Source organism: Symsagittifera roscoffensis, chromosome 1 (assembly GCF_963678635.1).
Source record: "Symsagittifera roscoffensis chromosome 1, txSymRosc1.1, whole genome shotgun sequence".
Lineage (NCBI taxonomy): Eukaryota > Metazoa > Xenacoelomorpha > Acoela > Convolutidae > Symsagittifera > Symsagittifera roscoffensis.
Genome location: NC_087062.1, coordinates 82296012 through 82320996, shown reverse-complemented (window position 1 = coordinate 82320996; position 24985 = coordinate 82296012). Strand labels below are relative to the sequence as shown.

The following is a 24985-nucleotide window of genomic DNA, read 5'->3' as shown; positions in this document are numbered from 1 at the left end:
AGTCATTCAACGTTTTTATCAGAAAAAAATTCCTTCTCTAGTTTTTGGGATCTCACAAACAAACACATGCACGCACGAAAAATTTATAAAAGTATAGATTAATAAAAATATCAAATAATCAACCCTTGAAATTTAGGATTATTTTTCTAAGATAGTAATTATGAGATATTTTGTCATCAGGGGAAAATATTTGTGGTATTTTTCATTGTTCCGACCAAATGCCAACCGCGGCTTTTTTTCTTTTCCCCCACCAGCCAATTTTAACTGGTAATTTTTTTGCTCACATTTTGCGATTGGTTCAAAAGTTGGAATGCGGACTATTCAGTTCATGACAAACAATTTTTGTCGCCATACCTAAAGACGTGAACCTTCTCCTTACACCATAAAACTGATGCTCATGTGAGGTGAGGAGGGGGGAGATAAAAATCAAAACTGCTGCTTAAAATCCAACTTACTTGAAATCCTTGCAATCATGTTTGCTACTCCATGCGCTTGAGCTCTAAGCACTGTTGGGTAACATTCGTTTGTGACCAGACCCAGAATACCCCAAAATACACCTGCGAACAGACGACAGGCAATTGTGAGGGAAAAGTAAGCTAGTTGGTATTCAGATTGCAGCGCTAGTATGTTGATTGCACAGGCACCAAGAGCGCCCAGGTATGACACGGAGATTAGGAGGAGGAGGATGATTTTGCGACGGGATCTCTGAATGATTGTGAGGAGCAGCAGGTTCAGAGACACTTCTAAAACAAAATATCCTATATTTTAATTGACCCTCAAATTATCCAACATTTTGAATAGTCCTAGTCGATAGCCTATGTTCCTCTTGCTAGATCTTGCCAGGTTATTTTTATCCTGCAAGACTCCTGCACGATATCCTTGTAGGATATACAACCTGAACGATAAATTGCCTCATTTTTAAAGAATTTAGATCAAATTCCGGCCGTACTAGCTCAGAACATCATGTTCGGCGACCCCATGATCTGATTCCAAACTATGTTAAAAATTCTACAAGTTTTTTAAAGGCTTATCGTTTTTTGAATGAATGAGAAACCAAGTCTTCACCTACCTTAGCCTCTCAGTTTAATTTCCACCGCTTTTTAAACATTTTTGTATGAGTTCCATTCTTCGACCACTATACCTGATATTTTTCAAAAAGCCACCGATTATTTTAAAAAATTAATAAACAGCCACAGGGCTAATCCAGAAATTGATATTATAATGTTTAAGAAACTATATAGAGATCTTCATTTTACTGCAAATGATTTGGTCACGGAATCATATGATTGCTGTGCGCGATATAAGACTGCTGCGCCATCGCGCCAATTTTTAACAGGAAGCGGCTGCCAAAAAACGTAACTTGGAAAAAAGGTTAATTTTCGATTTTGGCATTAATCGCAAGTTTACGATTACCGAAATGAAACTGCCGGAAAAATTCGACATTTCCTTCACTTCACTTGTCTGTCCAAATAAAAACTGCCGAAACAGAACTGCTGAAAAAATTCGACACCTCCCTTCACTTCTCTGTCTAACGGCGATCTCCCAGACTGAGTTTTTAAGATTAATAATTATATTCTTTGAAACAAATTGGATGAATTTACTCTGTTTATGTCCATTTAGGGAACGTTGTTTGGCTATGAGGGGTCTATTTAAGCCAAATAGACGTTTTCAGCTATCAAGGGAACATTATTTGTCTATGAGGGGTTTATTTAAGTCAAAAAGCAGCCTCTGTGAGGTTAAGAAAAAATTCCGTTGTAAATAATACTCAGGAGACTTAGTTCCCGTGTCGCACTCTTATTATTTTCAATTTCATGTGGGAAATTTTTTTTTGGTCTAGTTGAGTGGCTATTAATAGCTTAATTATCAAAGCTAAGTTCAATCCTATGTTTGCCTAAGTTTGCTTTTTTCCAATTTTTTACCAGAATGTTGCAACCGAAAGCTATACACCTCTCTTTTTTCCAATTAATAAACCTTTCTTTTATTAGCATGGGCTGTCGTTTCCATGAGCTGAGGATGAGGATTACCCCATTTTCCGGTGTTGATTTTAGAGTTTTCTATGCAGTTCTGGATCCAAACGCCACAGTGTCAATCAAACGTCACTCTGGGGTCAATTTTCGATTTCGGGGTTAAAACCCATGGGTTCCTGCCTATCAGTTTTCATCCTCATTCCCTTAGTCTCTATTGCCGCCATAAAAGTGTTATGCTGCTTATTACCTTGCGTAAATGATTTTTTCCGGTCTAAGTGGAGTTTTTACCGAGTGCTATTAGCTTCCGGTTCAACCGTCGGATTTGGCTCAGTTTATAAGATATGATGTAAGTTTTCACTATCGATCATTTGCCAAAGTTTTGAATTCTTCTGGGGCCAAAAAATTTCTCCCGAAATTTGGATTGGGGACTTTTTACTTAGAGCATAACACCGGAAGTAGGGGTCTAATAGGTCTGGGGTTCAAAATCTACGCTTCCCTAAACTAGTTCTATAACACACCAAACTGTCTCATTCCAACCGCTAGATCCTGAGTTCTAATAAGACAATTTACACTTCCGGGAACCATTTGGGCCAGGGTGGTGCGAGTGGTCCGGATTTTCGCATGTCAGGTTCTAATCATATCTTATAAAATTAGCTTCCTTAGTCCAATTTGAGGAGAGGGGGTAGACTTTTTCGGTCCCCCTTATAACCTTGCCAGAAATGGACTATTATTTGAAAGACTGATGCCTTTTTTTGGAAGAGACCGTTAGCCTTCTTTGTTTTGCTTATTGACTAAACAATCTTGATATAACGTGATAACCACTAGCCTTCATATTCTGCATGCAATTCCCAAGTTCTAAGCTTGCCGAAAGTATAATATGATCACCGATCCTACAGATTATAATTTTGTACCTAGCACAGATGCGATGAGGAAGTTGAGGATTTTGTCTCCGACTAGAGCGTGGAACACCATGGAGTAGCAGATGAAACTGATGGACAGCCACACATACCACAGCAACACACTTGTACATGTCGTGTATTTGTTCACGAACAAATCACACAGTCGCGCCGCAGCCGAAGAAGACGATGAAGAAGAATCATTAGCTGATTTCCTGAAATTGAGTGCGGATAAAATTAAGGAATGAAATGAAAGACATACTATGAACACATTTAGACCACGTGGAACCTGATCTAAACTACATTTTATGATTGGATAAATTAGATATTTTACCACTGTAAAGTATTTAATATTAACCAATCATGATCCATCAAACTAACAACCCACTTATTTGTAAGTGCTGAAATTACTTGTAATTTCAGCACCAGAGAGATTTGAATTTAACTTAGAAATTAGTTGACTCTCCAAGAAGACTTCAGCAACCGCAATAAACCAGTATACCCTAGATCTATTGAGCCTAGCAGAGACTAGTTAAACAACCTGAGACTAGATAGTATAAGAGTAAGATTAGGATTGGTATTAGACTAAGAAGTTGCACGAATCTATCCGGCCGAAAATAAGATAGCGTGACGAGCAGACGGTGTACCCTATCCGAAATTACTCTATGAGTTATACACTTCGGTCCTAACTCATCTGGTGCGACCATAAGTCTCGAACAAGACCTTAATAGCTTAGAATTAACCAAAAATAGATTAGAATTTAGACAAAACATTTTTAAAATGTTACACGACGATAATTTAATCGAAATGTCTCTACGACTCAATAGATCAAAGCCAATATTCCGAACGATAAGAGAACTACCCGGAATTGCAAGAAGACCTCGAACCAGAGACGACATACGACAAAGTAGAAACTTACCATATAGTTATATGAAAGTTCGGCAAAAGCCAACACAAACTTTTGTATTCAGAATACTACTAGCAATGAATTTAGATTTTCATTTGCAAACATAAAATCTTGAAGTCAATCTTCAAAATCATTTCAGGCGCTAAACCAAATTATTAATATACAATAACGATTGATAAGATCTCAGATCGTTTCACTAAATTCTGCAGTAATATACAAAACATGTTTGAAAAATATTTATTGAAAAACCAAAATAAAAATTAGTAGCATGACAATAAATGGTTAGTAATTATAAGTCATCCTGTTGTTCCAGCTTCATCACCTAAACATAACAGCATTCATAAGCTCACTAATATCATAAAAACACAAAATCTTTTCTCTACACAAATTTAAATCATTTTAAACTTAAATTCACTTAAATTTAAAATCAGATCATCAAGGCTCATCCTTGGATCTTAAATCATTTTCTATTTAATTAAATTTAAAACTTGATCATCAAGGCCTCTCCTTGGATCAAAAAGAACAATTTTTTTCTCCCCAACCCACTTAGCTAGTGTCTAACGACCTCAAACGTCGATTCACTATCCAACCCTTTCTAAAAACCCAGGACTAACAGAAATTTTTGAACAAAACTAATCATTCAAATTAGGATAAACAGTGAAGAACTTCGGTTATTCATCCTTCACTTGATCCCCCCTCTTACCAGACCCAGGATAAATCTTAGACTTAGTAAGTTTAAAATAGTATCTAACGAACTACTCGCGTTCTAATTATACCTGAACCTTGTGGATCGATTTACTATTCTCCAACCCTGAACACAATCACTACCCTTAAGTAAGATTAAGTAAGTTAACACCTTAGCTTATACTAGCCACGAGAAAGTATAAAATCATTCTTCGGAATCGATATACTTTTCTCCCCAACCCTGAACAAATAGACCCAGGTTAGGCTAACCAAAAAATCGTAAGGACTAACAGTCTAAGTAATAGAAATCATTTAACAACCTTTTGCATCCGTCATCCTAAACCTTATGTCATTTAAAAACCTAGGAAATAAACAAACAATCGTTTTACACAATTGTGAAATAGATAACAAAAAATACGTTCTTGTAATCACACCACACACACAAACAGTTGGATATATCAGAACAAAACGACAAACACTAAAAAGAAAAATAATAACCAAACAAAGACAAATTACACGAAAAAGATTTTCCAAAAACCGCAACGCATTTTCAGAATCAGAAACCAGCAGTTTAGACGAACTTTATAAATTAAAAGAATCTATAGATAAAACTTGCCCCATTCACGATCAATTATATTTTTCCGATTCAGAAACAACTTCAAATTCATCAAAAAGAGGAAAAAGAAGAATAAAAAAGCAATATAAACACAAACCAGTACATTTATACAATTGGAATCAACCAATTAGACACATTGATAATTACATATTAACAGTCATCAAACGAAAAAATGAGCTCAACCCACACCCCAGGTGAAGAAAGTCCAGATGATGATGATATCTTCCCCTTTATCGTAGATGCAACCACTGATAGAGGACAGCATATATTTTGCAAAAATTTACTCTTAAATTTGTTTGAACCCGGAATCAGTCCATGTAAAACAGAGTTCCCAGATGTAAAAATCAAAAGACAAATTATCGATCACTATTTGAAAGATATATGTAACTTAACACAACAATACGGAATCTACTCCATAGAATTCAACTCACCAAACCAGAATCACAGCAAATATGTAATTCAAACAGACGACCTTGATTTAGAATTCTCAAAAGTATTCTCAGAATATATAAAAAGCATACAATATAATAACTCACAAAGAGCAAACTCCATATTCACCAATGAAGTTTTTGCAATAATATATAGTTATATCTCGATATTAGAAAACGAAATCCCAATCACAAATGTTTCACCGACAGAAACATCTAAACATATAAGAGTACGACATGAAATCACACTACTCTCTAGTTTTCTAAATATAATTAAAGAAAATTTCACGAAAGATGAAGTTTCACAACATACAAAAAAACACGACTTACAAAAAATTTTGGCATGGTTCATAATAGATTATTTCACACATAATATTGATTTAATTTCACAAGCAAGAAAAAATTTTAGACCCCAAAACTCAAACGATGATACTGCCATCACAGAACAATCAGACTATGTTTGGGACCCCGAATGGTCTCATCCCGCATTCATAAACTTCCCACAATCAATCTCAAGTCAAGCAATAAGTACGATATCTTATGTAAGAGATTATGTAAGAGTAATACCATTAACCATTGATGCAACACCATTAAACTATAATACATTTTTACCTGATATGCAAAATAATAGTTTAAACTCCACAGTCATACACAATGAAAACCTCAATGGAACTAGAAATCTCACTCAACAAGATATCCAGACACCATCACACTTCATAAATGAAGAAATCGTACACACAACAACTACACAACAAAGTATTTCACCAATACGTCCAAATTTAACAACACCAAGAAATACAAACCCTTCACAAACACAAGTAACCTTACAATCAACCGTTAAACCTTCGGTTGCCCCAAAATATTCACACATGGATTATCAAACATACAGACCCATGACAATACCGTCAAAAACACGTAAAACGTTCACTAGAAACAATTTTGCAGAACATAATTATAATTACACACATCCATCAAAAACAAATTATCCCCCACGAAAAAATTTTAATAATTATACAAGATCTCGAAACTGGGATAACCCAATGGCACAAACTAATTCAGTAAACTTTCAAACAAATTTACATCCTTCACAGGATCGTAGTGAAAACTATCCATTTTTTCAACAAAATAAAAATAAAAAACAAACATCTTATCAAATGGATTACTTATCCTCAGATGATGATTTTTTACAACCAGATATATTTGCACCGTACAATCAAGAATATCGTGGACAAGGAGTACAGAAACCACATACAAATCATAGAATTTTTTCTCCACAACCGATAGATAGACAAAATCAACAACCAATTCAGCAACAAAACCCAATTAATACACAATATTTTCAACAAATTCAGCAACAAAACCCAATGATCACACACTCGTATCAACCGACACAAATGCAAAATGAAATACCACTCCCATATTATCTTCAACAACACGAAATAACAAGAAATCAACTTTCAAATTTTTCTCAAATGCCAAATGCAGCAGAATCATTACAAATGACAATGAATCCATACCTTATGGGTGGATCATCAATAACATCAAATAAACCTTTAATGGTATTCACAGGAACAGACCCTGAATATTCTGTAGAAGACTATTTAAATGCAGTAACAGCAAATTTGATTTTAAATATAGGACCTGAACCAATTAATATACCACTACATCAAAATTGAATACATCGACGCACAGCGTTGATACAAACAACCTTAGATGGCGCAGCCCAAAAATGGTTTTCAGTATTGCCCATAGAAATAAAATCAAATTGGAAAAGGTTTACACAAGAATTTTCAAAAATGTTTGACTCCGAAAGAAACAAACAACAACAAAGAGTTTTATGTAATGAAATTCGCAGATTACCAAATAAAACCATCAAGCAATTAGCAGTACGCATCGAAACACTAGTTCGAAAGGCATATTCATTAAATACACACGACTATAAAAACACAAAGATGACAGAAATCTTAATGATGACCTTAACACCGCAATTAAGAAAAATAGCAATAAAAAAGAGAGCATCCCATCCTTCTTCAATTCGAGAACCCGATTTAGATTTTCGAAAACTAGTAGACAAACTAGAACAAGCAGAAGTCACAATGAAACTCGAAGAAACAGAAAATCTGAAATTACAATATGTTAACCGAATCGAAACAAATACCACAAGTATCAACAATATACAGGAATCAGATACAGACCTCGTTGAAAAAATCACTGAAATACTCAATATTTACGAAAAACACCCAAACTTTAAAGGCAAACCATCTTTCAAAAAATGGTGTAATTATTGCCGACGATACGGACATAGTATTTCTGAATGTAGACAAAAACAGCAAGACAATCAAAATAAACCTCAAAAATATAAAGAACCAAATAAATCATTCTATCAATACATGAAAAAAGATCAAAATCTACCGAACAAAACTGTGTACAGCAACAACAGTTCAGGAAAACCACTCCCGAACAATACAAATTATACAAGAAATCAATCACCATATAACTCAAGTTATAGAGGAAGATCACCAGAACGAAGAAATACGCAAAATTCATCACAAAATCATTACAATAGACCAAATAGTCGAAATAACTACTCCAGATCAAATTCAAATACAACACAATTTGTTCCTAGATCTAATTCCCAATCAAGAAACAATTACTATCCAAACAATCAATCACGAAATTCATCATACAATAGGAATAGAAACTACTCCAATAATCGGAATAGAAGTTATTCAAACAACCGAAACCAGAATTACCCGAACAATCGATCAAGAAATAACTCATATAATAGATCGAACTATAACAGACCAAACAATAATTACCAAAACAAATCACGAAATAATTCACAAAATCGACATTCAAGTTATAATAATCGTTATAGAAATTATTCCCAATCACCACACAGGAATAATAACCATTATAATAATTCTAATAATCGCCATAGAAGTAGTACACCCAAACATCAAAGGAATATAAATCAAGTACAATCAAATCCAGAAACAACATCAGACCCTCCAGGTATTGACGACACAGTAAATGATATGTTACAACTCAATCAAATAAACTGTGAATCATCAGACTCAGAAAGTGAAACAGAAAACACTATCTCCATCAATATGATAGCAGTCGAAAATGACTATGAACCTATTATATATGAACAACCATTTTCATCACACATATATGAAAATCAATCAGAACTCCTTCACAATTATTATATTGAACCCATCCATTCCACACCGACGACGCAAAAAACTAATGAAATTAACACTACAAATCAACCCAATGAGAATGACAAAACAAAATGCTTGAATACAAATCACATCTATCAAAACATACAAAAAGAACAACCCAAAGAAAAAATTTGGACAATACCATTTCTTTTAGAAAGTCCAAGAAGCAAAGAATTTCAACCACCAGATCTTGAAATTGATTTTCTAATTGATTCAGGAGCAGAATCAAATATAATAAACATTCCCACATGGAATGAAATAAAAACCTTACACCCAAAGCTAACACCTCTTGAAACCTCCAGTAAACTAGCAACAGCACAAGGATCAACATTGGTAAACTATGGAAAAATTCAATTATTTCTTCTCCCCACAAGAACAATGGAGCAAAATAAAATTTTAACTAAACCATTTAAACAAATATTCCATATCACTGATATTAAACACAATATCATTGGAATACCATTTATCTCTAAATATATACCAACAATCAACATATTAAACAGTAAAATACTAATCAAAGATAAATACACAAAAGCAAAAGACACATCCCTAACATTTTTTCAAAGATTAAACAAACAACCACCATTCTTTTCAAAATTTTATCCAATATATAACCAACAAAGAAAACACCTGAAACCACTATCAGGAAACATATATAATTTTTCAATAAAACAAGTTCACCAATATGATAAAAAACAAAACAAACAACAACTCTATATGTCAGATTTTGAATTCAAACCATAATTTTTTCAAAATCACAATTTCATCCAGAAAATATTTGAAAAACTCGAATTCAGATATTATTTCTCTACATGTATACAACAATACACCCTATCAAGTAACACTACCTTTAGGATTTTTAGGCGATTGCGAAACCAACGCTACAATATCACCAATATACGAAAAAGCATATCGCGTAAATAATATACTCCAATTATTAGATATTTGTCAATTCACAATTCTTAATGAAGAATTATCCATAAATAATATAATAAGTAACGAAAAAAGAAATACGGATTATTTCACAAAAACCCCATATTTCAAACCGACATTCAACATAAATAACTACACAGAGAATCAACAGAAATTTTTAACAATGTTTAATTTCCAACATTCACAAATAACACAAGACGAATTTGAAAAATTAGCCAAACAGCTAATTAAATATTCATCAGTCTATGCAACATCCAAATTTGATGTTGGCAAAATCAGCTCATCACTACATCTCCCATTAAAACCAGACGCAGTTTTCAAAAAACAAAGAGCAAGTAAAGTACCAATTCATTTACACGATAAAGTGAACAGATTACTTGATATTTTAGAACAATACAATATAATCTCACCAGTAAATAAAGAAGAACAACCAAAAGGTAACACATTTATCAACCCTGTTATCATTCTAGCCAAAGGAGAATCATTAAAAATCGTTCTCGACGCTAGATACCTTAACTCACTCATAGATGAATCAAAGTGTAATTAGCCTATTGAACCAATACAAGTTATTTTAACAAAAATAAACGGAAAATACTTTACAACCGCAGATATGAATAGTGCATACAATCAAATGCCATTAGATGAACAATCGCGACGTTTAACACAATTTGTTATTGGAAACCAACAGTATGAATTCAACCGCTTATTCTATGGAATATCCATAGGACCAGCAGCATTTTCAGCTTTTATGAGCAAAATTTTTCGACCACTAATACTCAAGAAAAACGCAATCACCTATTTAGACGATGTTTTTATGCAATCACAGACTAAAGAAGAAATGTTCAATGTTTTAGAACAATATCACCAAATACTTCAGAACGAAAATCTGAAGGCCGCCCCCGATAAATCACACTTCTTTTTGACAAGAGTAAAATTCTTAGGACATAATATAGAAAGAAAAACAATCACCCCATTAAAATCACGCATTGATGCCATTCAAAAACTCCAACCACCAACAAACAAAAAGAAAATCCAAGAATTCCTTGGAATGTTGAATTTTTTAAGTAAATATGTCTATAAAATGCAATTATACCTAAGACCATTTTATAATATACTTAGACAACAAAATAATTTTGAATGGAACACAGAACATCAAGCACGATTTGAAGAAATTAAAAAAATCCTAACTGAACAAATTTCAAACACAATTCCAGATTCAAATCAACCATTTTATGCAATGTGCGATGCTTCGAACTTTGGCATCGGCGCAGCGTTATTACAATCACATAATGGTACAAACAAAATGAACCTTATATCAGCAAACTCTCGATTATTCACTCAAGCAGAGCTAAGACTCTCAACCCTAATGAGAGAATGTACAGCCATAATTTATACACTTACAGAATATGAATTTCTGATACTTGGATCAAAACATCCAACAGTTCTATTCACAGATCACAAACCAATCATTTTTCTCTTTACACAAAAATCTAATCCAAATCACCGAGTTTATAGATTTCAACTAATTCTAATGAAATTCCCAAACTTACATATAGTTTGGACAGCAGGAAAGAATCTTGCATTACCAGAAACATTAAGTCGAAATATGCCACCGGAATTACTTACACGTAAAACCACAGTTGAAATACCCAAAAATATAAAATTCTACCTTGCAAAAAACGAAACATCACCCCGACTAGAATGCAAATATGCAGTAAAAACTGACGTTGAACAATCACAGATAAACAATCTACAACACTTCCCACTTTATTTAGATTGTCAAAATAATCACTATGAAGTTGACCTACTTGGAACATCAACTTTTAAACCAATCCCATATTCACAATGGATAAAAAATAACACCCAACAAAAAAGAGTAAAACAACACTCGCATAAAAAAGACCTTTTTCCACTAATTGAAAAAGAAAACCTAACTGATAAAATAAATTTATCAGGACCACAAACAAACGATTCAAAATACACAATAAATCAAACATTTGACCTTCATGACCCACTTGATACAATCCCTTTATCTAAATTAGAAATAGAAAACATTTTTCTCCCCCCAACAAAAACAATTACAATTTCAACATTGAAACAATACCAAAATCTTGACCCAGTAATTAGACAACTAAAATCATGGCACAAATATAAAACTAAACCCGTCAAGGCAGATACAACTATTTTAGGAAATAAAACACTCCTCCGATATTTTCGAAAATTCAATAATACAACAATTAACGAAAACACAGACCTTCTAGAATACAAATTAAATGAATCTACAGTTCCCTGTCTCCCTCTAAGTATGATTCTTATAGCTTTTAATATTTCACATACACAAAATATTAAAGGACACTCTGGATCAGAGAAAACATATTCAAATTTCATACAAAACTTTTATTTCCCAAATGCACCAATTTGGATAAAAGTACTATGCAATGATTGTATAGTATGTCAACTAAATAAACCTTATCCAAATCAAAAACAAATAGCACAAAAACAAGACTTTAAAGGACAAAGTTTGTACTTTAACCACCGTATCTCCTTTGATACAAAAGGACCAATTTCACCCTCATCCGAAGGAAACTACTACATTATGGTAATTGTTGACGCGTTTACACATTATGTAGCACTTAACCCAGTACCACATTGTAACGCTTATTACGCTTACACAACACTCTTTGAACACTGGATAGCCAAATTCGGACTACGAGAAATTTTAGTTACAGACAACGGTACAGAATTCATAAATAATGAAATCATCACACTATGTCATCTATATAACATCAAACACAAACCACGAACATCTCACGCACCTTGGACAAACGGCTTAGTCGAAGGTATGAACCGTTCATTACAAGAATATCTCAGATGTATCATCAATGGAAATGATACAAAATACACCGAATGGTCAGCAGATGTAAAATTATTTCCCTTAGCATATAATTCACAAATTACGACAACTCTAGGAATGTCACCATATGAAATGGTTTTTAACCAAAAACCACGCAAACCAATAATGTTTACAGCAAACTCTCATAAAAACGCACAAGGTTATTGTCAACCAAATAAAGACTCAATCTGTTATAACCTACCTTTACATACACACGATGAAGATCATTTTCATCACCCACGAATTCTTAAATTAGCCTCCGGTACACACACCGAATGGATTTTAAACAGAGATAAAAAACACAATGAAATTTACCAAAAAGTAACAAAAAGGTTGTTACAAAGGCAAAACATTAATGAACAAATAAATTCACGCTTTACACCAGCCTCCGATTTAAAAATTGGAACATTTGTTTTAATACCCAATTTTAATACTCAAAAAGGAATTTCAAAAAAATTACAACCCCTTCGTAAAGGACCATACCAAATAATTGCAAAACCCACTGATGTCACATATAAAATCACCGACTCAGACAAAAAAGAAATCGTTCAACACCGAAATAACCTATTACCTTATTATCCAAAAGAATACGCACTCCGCGAACTAACTCAATTATATTCTTTTACAGGTTTACAAGTTATTCAAAATGACCCACATACGGAAAATACAACAAAGGAACAAAAAGATTTTCACCTCAAAAACCAAATAACAAAATCAACCACCACAAAAAACAATACAAAAAATCTAGATCAAAATACATCTCAAAAAGAAAGAAAAAATAGAAAAATGACAGAACAAATAATACCCCAAGAACAAATCGACAAATCAGAACAAAGAGAGTCCTCACGACTTAGAAATCAACCACGTAAAAATTATAAATTATTCATCCCACAATCTAAAATATTAAAGAAAGTTGAATTTCAAAAACAACCTTAATTCTACATTTAATAATCTTTGCACCTCTGAAACATTTTACACTTTCATTTTTCAAAATAACATGCTGACAAACACGCAGCGATTCTAGTTCAAAATTAGCCAATAGGATTCATCCAATCCGTCACCTTCTATAACTCTAACACAAACCAACTAGACGAAAAATATTAAACTCCAGGCATATCTATAACTATAACTTTACGACCTCCAGGTCAAAAATAAGCAAACCACTCCAACTTGACAACTAAAATAAATATCACCATAATATCATAACCCTCCCTTATCTAATAAACCAAAGATCAACAATATTTCCCCAACCCAGACCTCAAATATCCCCCAAACAAATATGTTAAATTAGCCTAAAGTAAAAGAACGACCATTTTAATTAGCCTAAAGTATAAAAATCTCAAAAGTACCCCAGATCATTTGACAAATGAAAATAAAGACAAAGAAGACCTCCCGATCACCATAAAAATTGCCCCCAACAATTTTTCACAAAACTCAACCCACTTGTCAAAAAACCAATAAATAATCCGACCACACTTGAAAATTGCCCCAAACAACAAAAAATATTCGATCAAGAAGTCATTTCATAAATGCTCTTCTCTCAATCAGTCACTATAATTATCACAAACCTCAAACAATTTTTTACGATACTTAAAACTTTTATAATATTTCTTTTTGATATCATTGAACCTTTTGTAATAATCTTAATCATTTTTTGCATTATTTTTTAAATTTTCTATTCCCTATTTGAACTATACCTCCAACTTTCAAAAGCTATTGACTATATCCACAGGTACGATTCACAAAAACTTATCTAAATGATACGAACCATTTTTAGTAGAACCGATATTTTTTTTACTATTTGTAATTTTTATAACATTTCTCTCATCCCTCATCTTGACAATATGCAAATGTATAAAAAAAGCAATCATCACATTCGCCCTAGCAACAATTCTCTTAATTCTTTTTTTAGAAGAATACTATAATAAACATAAACTTTTTCACTAAAAGAATAGACCAAAAAAGCTATCAAAAATTGCTACCCAACAGTCACATAGTCAGTCTTCACCGACATCATCCCAAGATAACCCAACAACACCTTTAACTACCCAAAATTCTCAAACATCTACACGAATTTCCTTTCAAGATAACCCATATACCTTTGAAGAACGACACGCTCGCTTATCAGAACCACTAGAACCAGTTCAACGACAAGCACCTCTAAGCGAACCAACATATAACTTATACCCAACACTACCACAAGAATCAAGTAGAATAAGAAATCCTAGTCAAAACCAAAATACAGTCGAAATAAATAGACAAATTATACATCCTCGACGAAACAGAAATTTTCAAACTCCCCGAGTTCATTTTGATATACCTCAATCCCCATCACAAAACACTCCAGAAAACCCCATTGGTATATTACCAGAAACCCCTACGATTCTTTCACAACGTAGCACCTCAAGCCTACCATCAGATTAATTAGGTTCAACACCAACATCTGAACAAATACGTGAAAATCCCTTTAAACCCCCAAACCAAGCATCACGACTACCATATTGGACAACACATTCATTTACACAAGGTGAACTAAATTTAGTCAATGATCCAATAGATATTTATACGGATACAACAACATCCTCATCACTACCAGAAACATTATCACTACATCAACACCATCAATAAGCCAGATTTCACCACCACCTTTTAACTTAAATTTCCCAAATAACCTCGACGCTAGATATCGAGAACAATCATCAACAAATATTCCTTTAAGACTAGACTGGAATACATTCACAGCACCTCCACCATTATTTGGACAAAATCAAGATAGTAACCGACTCCACAGTTGGGCACTCAACAGACTACAATATAGACAAGATATCCACGAAGATATTCGTGCTCATAACATCCAAATACTCCAACAGAATAGTCTACAATTAAAATTTGAAATCACGGTTAAATTAAACAACATTACTCAACATCCCTATCCATTAAATCCACCAAATATAACAGCTCAATCCCTACCACCACCATTTATAACAACTGAAGTAATATACAAATACGACAGATATACCAAAAAGACAATTGGTTACATCACATTTTATAACCCATACTCAGGATTGTCATACACATGTATATTCTAGAAATTTTAATGTTTCTCCAACTCCTTTTTCTAATAACCTCAAATCAAAACATAAACCCTTCCCCCCGCACAGGACCACAAGATTTATTAGTAACACATTACGATTGTGAAGAAAACGAACAAAAAACACTACACAAATATGCAATAAATCAAGTATCACAATGCGAAACAGAACCACAAGCCATAGAAACAACAAATGTAATAGCGACACTCTATTCAAAAGCCCGAGCAACTACAGTTATAGGATATAAATTCACAGCAACATTTTCTGAAAAGAAAGTACATTGTTCACAAGTCTCAAACGGAAATAAAAACCGACTTGACCATGAATCATTCTACCAGAGTAATATAGAACGACTTTTACATCTCAATCCCGAAGATTGTAAAAACGAGTTACTCCGACTAAACATCACAAAAAATAAAAACACAGATAGAAAGTTAGTATATTTCCAAGTTTTTTCAGATTCTGTACATCAAGCAGAACTTGAAAGATATCAAGGACATATAAAATTAGATGAAAAGTACCAATATAACGGCGCACACGGACGATTAACCTATGACATGTACGATAAACACTGGATACCACACATTGGTATAAATAACCCATCAAACTGCAAAGCAGGCACAAAAAATAAAGGATACCAAGAAATAATGTTTTTCGATTGGAAAATACAACTCGAAAAAATTCAACTCACACGAGATTTATCAGACAACACAATGATCTATCAAGGAATTAGATTACCTTAAAAAAAGGACCAAGGCTATTGTGACCCTACAACAAGAACACAAGCAACAATTGTTTGGTTCCCCGAAGACACATGTACAACATTTCAAGTAGCAAAAATACACGCTCGTATGATAAAATTTCACGAAAAATATTTTATACAATCAATACCATATGAACAAGTAAATCCATTACGAAAAATAAGTTCTAATTTTAGAAACATTCATAATATAGAAAATAAATTAACACGTTTTCAAATATATCAAGAAACAGAACTTGCATGTAAATACAGAAACCCACTTCACAAAACACAATACTCCGAAATACTAGTTGAATACGAAAAAGGATTCGACATGACCACTGGAAAAACAAAAGTCGACCCATACGCCACAAGTCATCCTCCAAATGAAGGAACATCATACATACCAGTTCATTTTCAAAAAAATACAGGTCAACCTGGTGGACATTTAAAGCCCCAAGACGATCAAAGCACACGTTTACAAGAACTATCACTAATGAATAGTACATATTTCGGTAATATCCACTATGATATTCACTTAGATATGAAACTAGACTACACGATTAGCCGAATTTTTCAAGAAATGTCACTCTCTGAATTAGAAACACTACACCAACTATGCGAATTAGAAAGAACACAAATATTACAATCACTTGCACTAGCAGTATTAAAAATACCCTACGCAGGATATTTACTATCAGGAAATAGATCAAATTTTTTAGACTATGAAGGAAACATTTTATGGTTTTATACTTGTAACAAAAAAGTATCACCACTATACGTTTTTGAAGACAAACGATGCTATAAAAGAATCCCTATCTTTTATAAGAACAAAGTACATTTCGTTGACACACTTTCAAGAAGAACCTATTTCTGGGATACCGCAGTCCCATGTGGATCAAAAAATAGCCACAATGTAGTACAACTAAACCCTGATGAAGATAAATATTACCTTCTCACCCCATATCCCACATTAATGCAATCACTCAAAAAATTTTCACCAGAAAGCATTCGCGCTATCGCTCGAAACCCAAATATAGACTTACAATCAATAGGAATATACTCAAAATCAGATATTCAACATCACATTAGAACACAACAATTCCAGGAATTATTAACACAAATGGACACAATACAAAGACAATCAAATGACCAAAACTTACGCAAACTTGCCGAAACCGCAGGATTTGCAGACATCTATACGCAAGACTATAGCGGATATTTTAAAGACATTAAAGATTATATATATCTAAACGGTGAAAAATACCGTCCCCAAGATATATCACCTATCAATATTTTTAGCTTTGTTACACTCAAGAATGAAATTCTTGATTTTCTAGGATGGCCCTACTACATCTTAGAAAAACTGACTATTTTATACGCAATGTTTAACTTTATTGGATTTCTTTTTTCACTCTTAAAAGGAATCTATAACACATGTGCTATACACACACAAGTCAATAGACAAGCAAGTGTAGCACGCATACTATTTGCAGGATTTTTTGGAATTTTTTCTACATCAATAAACAAAATTCTTTGAGATGCACAAATAAAAGAATACAACACAAAAATAGCAACAAGACAGAACACATACGACGAAGAACATAACAATGTAGACACAACGCCAACAGCACCACAGTTACCACCCCTACCACATAACCATCCATTATCCCTAGTCCCACGTAATTTTCGAAACTTAGCAATAACACATAATCCAATTTTTAGACCAACCATATCACAAAGTCCCATCCAACATATAATGACACGCCACTCACAAGATGAAAATACTTATGAACAAATTATAGAACAACCCCATACCACCGCTTTTCAGTCTCAAAATAAAAATTTTTTTAGCCCACGATGAGCCGACAACTTGGATCCCTACACCGTTCAAATTCCCACCCAACCAACCTCACTACTCCAATTACAATAATACCACTTTTTGCTTTCCCGCCACCCGATTTCCCAACCAGTAACGTAACATCAGGCATGAATTCCGATAATAATTCACACATCTCAGTTTTATACTCCACATCACAACTCAATAACCCGAATATTGAAACCCCCGATGAATTTGCCGACTCTGAACCATCTCCATCCAATAATTTTCACACCAACCCCTCAATTTTTTCCCACCCCCCTTTTCAACCAATGCTACCAAATAACCCCGTCCCCACCAATTCTACACCCTCTTATGCTTCCCAAGTCACTCCAACCTATTCTTCACATCATTCAGACCGATCATCCAATTCTCCAGATACCCCCCAAATCTCCCCAGAACTAGATAATTTTATTACATTACAACAACAACCCTACCACCTTGATACCCCCACCATAAACCAAATTTCATCCACAATAGATTCATCCAACCCTCCTACCCCTACACTCTCTTCAATTTATACCGAATCATTAGCACCATCATCCACATCTACTGAATCTTCACTCAGCACTAATAGAGCTTACCGCACTTTTAAAAGAAAGTTCCCCAACCATCCTTTCCCAGCAAAACCAGGAACAGCCCGTGAATATATAAATCACCCAAATCACACTAATACAAAAGAATTTTTAGCTATCACCTTACCCTCATTTCCACAATACACCTTAAACACCCCTCACGACACTAACGAGACACGTAACTTTGTAGACGAACACGTTTTAATGCCTACCCTTCCTTGGACCTCATATTATCATTTTACTAATCCCCTTTGCTTACCTTTATCTAACACTCACATCGATATAGAACGAAATAAGGACATGCTATATCGACTCACTACACCACTAACACCTAGACAATTTACTTACATCGGATATAAAAAATCACTAAAAACATACACTGCACCCCGAGCTAACGAATATACGCTAGAATATTACGATCATAACATCATCAGAACTAACCAAGATCAATTCTTAGACGACGATCGCTTCGCTAACCCACAAATCACAGAAAAAAAAATTTCATTAAAACACCATATGTATTTACACTCAATATCTTTGACCGCAAATTTGACCACATCATTTCAGAAGCACTAACAGACACACAAGCTTACGAAAGTTTTAAAGAACGCTTCCAAATATTTTCACTAACCTTTCATTTCCTTGCACCACATGAAAGAGATTTGCACTGCTCACACGATATTATGTTGCGCACTAAACAAACTCACACATATACATATTATCGTTTTATCCAAAATCACTTCGACCTACACACTCCCTCCAGACAACCACACCACCGTTTTCAATTCATCAATTCCAAATACACCTCACCATTCTTTCTTAACTTCACATATTGCATTAAAGATACTAACCTTCATGGTATTTTTCGAAATTATGATCCCATAACCCAAATGTATATTTTTTGTCCCATCACCAAGACCTTCAACGCAGAAGAATCCCGACCCTTTCTTCTCCCACACGAATTTGTTCAACCTATAGAAATCCCTATTTTAGAATTCATCCACAACACTAAATTCAATCACAAATTATATAATCTAATCCAAAACACACCTTATGAGTTTGCAGTTGGCACTGAAGAACTAACCACCATTAAAGCACTTCAATTGCTTTGGCCACTGCTTCAAACTGAAAATATCATCCGCATCTTAGCTAAATTACTAACAACTTCAGATCTCATCCACGACATCTTCCCCCACGGTTTCTTCCCCGACGACTAACAGGTAAGTATGAACTATACATATTAGTAACTAGTTATTAAAATTAGAAACTAACCATTCTTTATTCATGTCTTCTTTAGAATTTTAGCCTTCATCCAACGATCATCTGAACAATTCACAAAAGAAAATGAAAAATGAAAACTTCTTCAAACTGTTTAAAACTCTATTAATTTTTTGCACCAAATAATTAAATAAAAATAATACCAATGCAATAATTTAATTTATAAATTTTTTCCCAAATGCAGTAAATCTAATAATGATGAAAATTTGTAACTTAATTTTCCCCAACAACTAGCAGTAAAATTGAAATTCTATGAATTAAATTAATAAGAAGCAAATGCAGTACTAACCTTTTGATATTTTCATTCACTCGCACAAGAATTCTATCCAAATTCGCACAGCTCGCCCACAAAGAATTGTTTAAATAATGAATTTCAGTTTCAAGCTTTCACACTAAACAACTCTAACACACGATAACAAGTTTCAAACTTTCCTTTAACCCGGTTGGAAAGGAATTATATACTAAACAAAACTAACCAATGCAGCTTACTAAACACCACAACACATAGCATAACAGCATGACTAAGAAAAGGAAACCAACGGTACCCAAACCGGATTAACCCAGTTTAAAACTGGATAATTTATTCTTTTGAAGACTATTATAAAGTCTAAGAAAGAAATAATAAAACACAAAAAAGTCGAAAGACAAACCCATACCACAAACAATTTGATTTTTGAAAAAAGGACACAACCAACAAAACATAAGAAAAACCACAACAAACCCAACATAAAACGTTGTCACATAACAGGACCTCTCACAAAAACCGCATGCTATCATACTCCCACTCCTGGCCTAACCCACCAGAAGAGGACGTCCTGAGCATGCTCTATAGCCGGCCTAACCCACCGCGCTACATCCACGCTTTGTGACACATACTCCTATTTTTAATAAGAGCTACTCAAGGGTGAGTAACTCTTCAAAATAACTGAACTAAAACAAAAAGCTTTTGTGAAAACAACTAACCAAAATCATAATTAAAAAACATTAAACTAATAAAAGTTTTATAAAATGTAAATTATATTATGCAATATATAGATCAGCATACAACACCAAAGACGAACATCCAAAGACAAAATGAACCCACTACACTCGAAAAAGAATGGCCAACCACAATCAATATGCCGCCCACAATCACAACTCAAAGGATTTAGAGTACGACTTGACTTCGCAGAAAAGGACTTCATTGAACTAGAACAATGACCACCTCGATGTTCAAGTATACGTACAGATCCGAGTAACCAGGCATCCCCTCCACACACAATCTCCACGCCATTCCCAGACAGGGTCAAACACAAAGAAGTTCTCATCAATGAAACAGAAAAACCTGACATAGCCAACCATTCTGAAATCAGATTTGAGTTTGTTGCGAAAACCCAGTCGTTGTCTTGAGAAGACACAACGATTGAATCTGGGACTTCTCTAATAAGAAAACCCAGAAGAAATAAGATGTTCGCCAAATACCAACGTCCATCATCCATCCTTTGAATTGCAGAAAGACTATTCTAAAAAACTCTGTAAAACCCGGATGGGTGGAACCTGATCTAAACTACATTTTATGATTGGATAAATTAGATATTTTACCACTGTAAAGTATTTAATATTAACCAATCATGATCCATCAAACTAACAACCCACTTATTTGTAAGTGCTGAAATTACTTGTAATTTCAGCACCAGAGAGATTTGAATTTAACTTAGAAATTAGTTGACTCTCCAAGAAGACTTCAGCAACCGCAATAAACCAGTATACCCTAGATCTATTGAGCCTAGCAGAGACTAGTTAAACAACCTGAGACTAGATAGTATAAGAGTAAGATTAGGATTGGTATTAGACTAAGAAGTTGCACGAATCTATCCGGCCGAAAATAAGATAGCGTGACGAGCAGACGGTGTACCCTATCCGAAATTACTCTATGAGTTATACACTTCGGTCCTAACTCACACGGTTTAAAATTCAAGAATTTTTTAATTATATGTTGAAAATTAGGATCATGAGAGAAGTTTTTGCTCTTAAAAGTTTCCAATCGTCTACGCCTAGTTATCATTAATCTCAATGAGACACTTCGAATGATCTCAAATACTCATATGGGGCTCATATAAGTAATATTGAACCTAGAACTAACCCATATTACCGATTATTATATCATAATCAGATTGTAATTCATAAAATGCTTTAGGTTCAATATTAATTATGATTCCCCTATGAGTACAAGAGAAACGAGGTGTCTCATTGGGATTAATGGATAAAAGGAATCATAAGACTGGAAAATGAAAGCTCTCAGTGATGAATTTGACAAAAAAATCAAGAAAAAAAAAGGAGCTTAAAATGTCTTACAGTTTTACGAGTGCTGCTTTGGGACACGTGACTATCACGCGCTTGTCCTCTTGCCGTCAGCCTCCGTCCATTCACCTTGGCTATGAACATCATGTCCTTGTAGAATTTGTAGTCGTCACCCTGTGTGTAGCGCCAACGGTGGACTTTCCACTGCACAAACTAAACCCGAAAGTAAAACGAAATAGTAGTATTTTAGAATGGTGGCTTTCAAATTACCTGATTACGGCTTTCGACAACAATCTATGGCTTTTTTTTGATGTATTTTAAGCGCAAATTCCGAATCCAGCTTTAAAAATGGCAAAAGTTAAATTGAAAAAAAATAATACAAACAATTCGGTTGTCATCCTCAAATTTGACGCGCACGAAGCGCCCCCACTTACGGTCCCATTGGAAGGTTTGCAAAAAAACAAAATCTCGCGCGAAGTTATTTGGTTCAGGTTCAGAACATGTCCTTATTCAAATTTCGTTTTGTTTTCTGAATGATTTTACTTGACCTAATGATCAGTTGATTTTGTGAGAGCAGCATTGGCTTAGAAATTTTTCTCGCCAAATTTTATTTTTAAAATGACGTCCCGATGCTGTAGGCTTATTTCAGAGAGTAGCAGTAGTTTGGGATACCTCTAAGGAGGGATGGGGGGGGGGGCTGAGTAGAGCAAAACCGCTCCAACCCGCGACACTGTTTTACTTCGACTGTTTAATTTCGACACTGTTGTACTTAAGCACTGTTGTACTGCCCCAATTAAACTGATTTTGCGCAAAGCTTTTACTAGTCTCAAACTAAAATGGGGAGGAAAAATTTCAGGCCTGGTCAAGTTTGCCTAAAAAACAGCTTCTCTAAACCCTGGCTAAGAACTTAAAAAATTGCCGCTTACAATCAGAAAGAATTTGAACCATGAAAAATTATAATGAATAATTTTAACCAAGCACTTAAAAAATTATGAAACCTACCGGCCAGCTAATGGCTGTTTCTCACTCTAAAACTTTAAAACTTATAGGCGTTAGAGCATCCCTAATTAAATTCAAAGTCCAAACTTACCTTTTTTTCAAAAAATTGTTAAAAAAACTTATATTTTTAAGCTCCCAATGGAGCTGATGAAATGATTGATCCAACTGTGAAAAACTAGACTGGACAGTTCTGGTTTTCTGCTTGCCATTTTTGCCCCAAAGGATCCATTTCAATGTTTTTTTTTTAAAAAAGACTATTTTTTTAAAAAGGACTGGAATTAACTCACATTGAATTGAACAAAACGTAGTACTGTATCGTGTCCCCGATCCTATGGGGGGACCAAGAAAACAAAATCCTAGGAAGTGGGACCGTAATTTATCGAAGGATCCTTTTCTTAGAAATTTGTAAGCGAAAGAAAACTTCCACTCAAGTTAGGATCCCCCTAGTTAGAATCTTGCTAAGCTTATCTTAACAACAAGATACACGATACAAATTCTTACTAATTCCAATTTTTTGGGTCCTAATTATTGGTCCTAATTAATTATAAAAATAAAAATAATAAAAATAATTTTGTTTCGGGCAAATGAACATTCGAATTTCAAGTTCAAATTTTTTAGTGAAAATGGAATGTACTACTATGGTATATAAAGCAGCAAACTATTTCCTCGACTGTGTTTTGAGCAATTTATCTTGTGCTATATTTTATGGTTTTAAAAACGCTCTTCAAAGGAGGCGGTCGTTTCTGGGCAAAGTTAGAGCAAATGGTACAGTTGTCAATTTTTGAATTTAAAAAAACGAAATGAAAGGGTATTTGGTGTACTGAAGATATTGATAATGAACATTTACAAATTAGAGCGTCATGAAAAGCGTAATTTTCGACCTTGGGCTTCAAAAAATAGCTCAACAAGATGAACTTGTTCCTCAAATAAACGCCTGCGTCGAAGAGTTTTGGTACTGTTACAACATCAGAAGTCATAATAAAATTTTGGCAAAGTTTTTGAAACAGAACTACTGATCTTCGAAGGTCAGGAGTCAAAACTTTATAGAAAAACGTTTCAAAGATTCCCCGTCATAATATTCTGCGGACACCACTGATACGTCAATGCCAGTTTTTACTTAAGAGCATCTGGTTTGCCTGGCTTTAGGTTGTTATCCTTTTCGAAACTTCTCTGAGAGAGATTAGAAACTTACGCGAGATGATAAAACCGATGGCTGCAAACGAGATAGCACTGACCCAGTCAAACACAAGAAAGTGTCGCAAAAACTTCCCAAAAAAAGCAATTGCGCTACCACCACAGCTCCAGGCCATCATGGCCACCACACCCAAGTAGGCGCGCCCTCTGTTGTCCATAGATTCAGCTAAATAAACGTAGCACACAACGATGTAGCCGGAGACACCCCAGGAAGCAATGAAGCGACATAGAGCGTAGAGAAGGTAATTGGGCATCATCGGGCCCACGATACCTTGGCAGAAAACTGACGTTTTACTGATCCGTTCATCGATTGTGAATAAGTTGCTAATTTTATTTTCATACCGATTTGTGGCAAATAGGATTAAAACTGGAAGCATATTTTTTTTTGATGAAAAGTT

The 24985-nt window shown here is 34.2% G+C and overlaps 1 protein-coding gene across 2 annotated transcripts in view; it reads right to left on the bottom strand.

Moving 5' to 3' along the window:
- LOC134857106 (beta-alanine transporter-like) overlaps positions 1 to 24985 on the bottom strand; it is a 47251-nt gene that overhangs the window by 296 nt on the left and 21970 nt on the right. Inside the window, exons 4-7 of one of the 2 annotated variants that reach the window (XM_063873471.1) lie at positions 24586 to 24858; positions 22449 to 22607; positions 2879 to 3078; positions 456 to 743 (exon numbers count right to left, since the gene is read on the bottom strand). In XM_063873471.1, coding sequence (XP_063729541.1) covers positions 22564 to 22607; positions 24586 to 24858 — 317 coding nt within the window. In that variant the 3' untranslated portion in view covers positions 456 to 743; positions 2879 to 3078; positions 22449 to 22563. The remainder of the gene's footprint in view (positions 1 to 455; positions 744 to 2878; positions 3079 to 22448; positions 22608 to 24585; positions 24859 to 24985) is intronic. The other variant, XM_063873472.1, reaches the window with a different exon arrangement.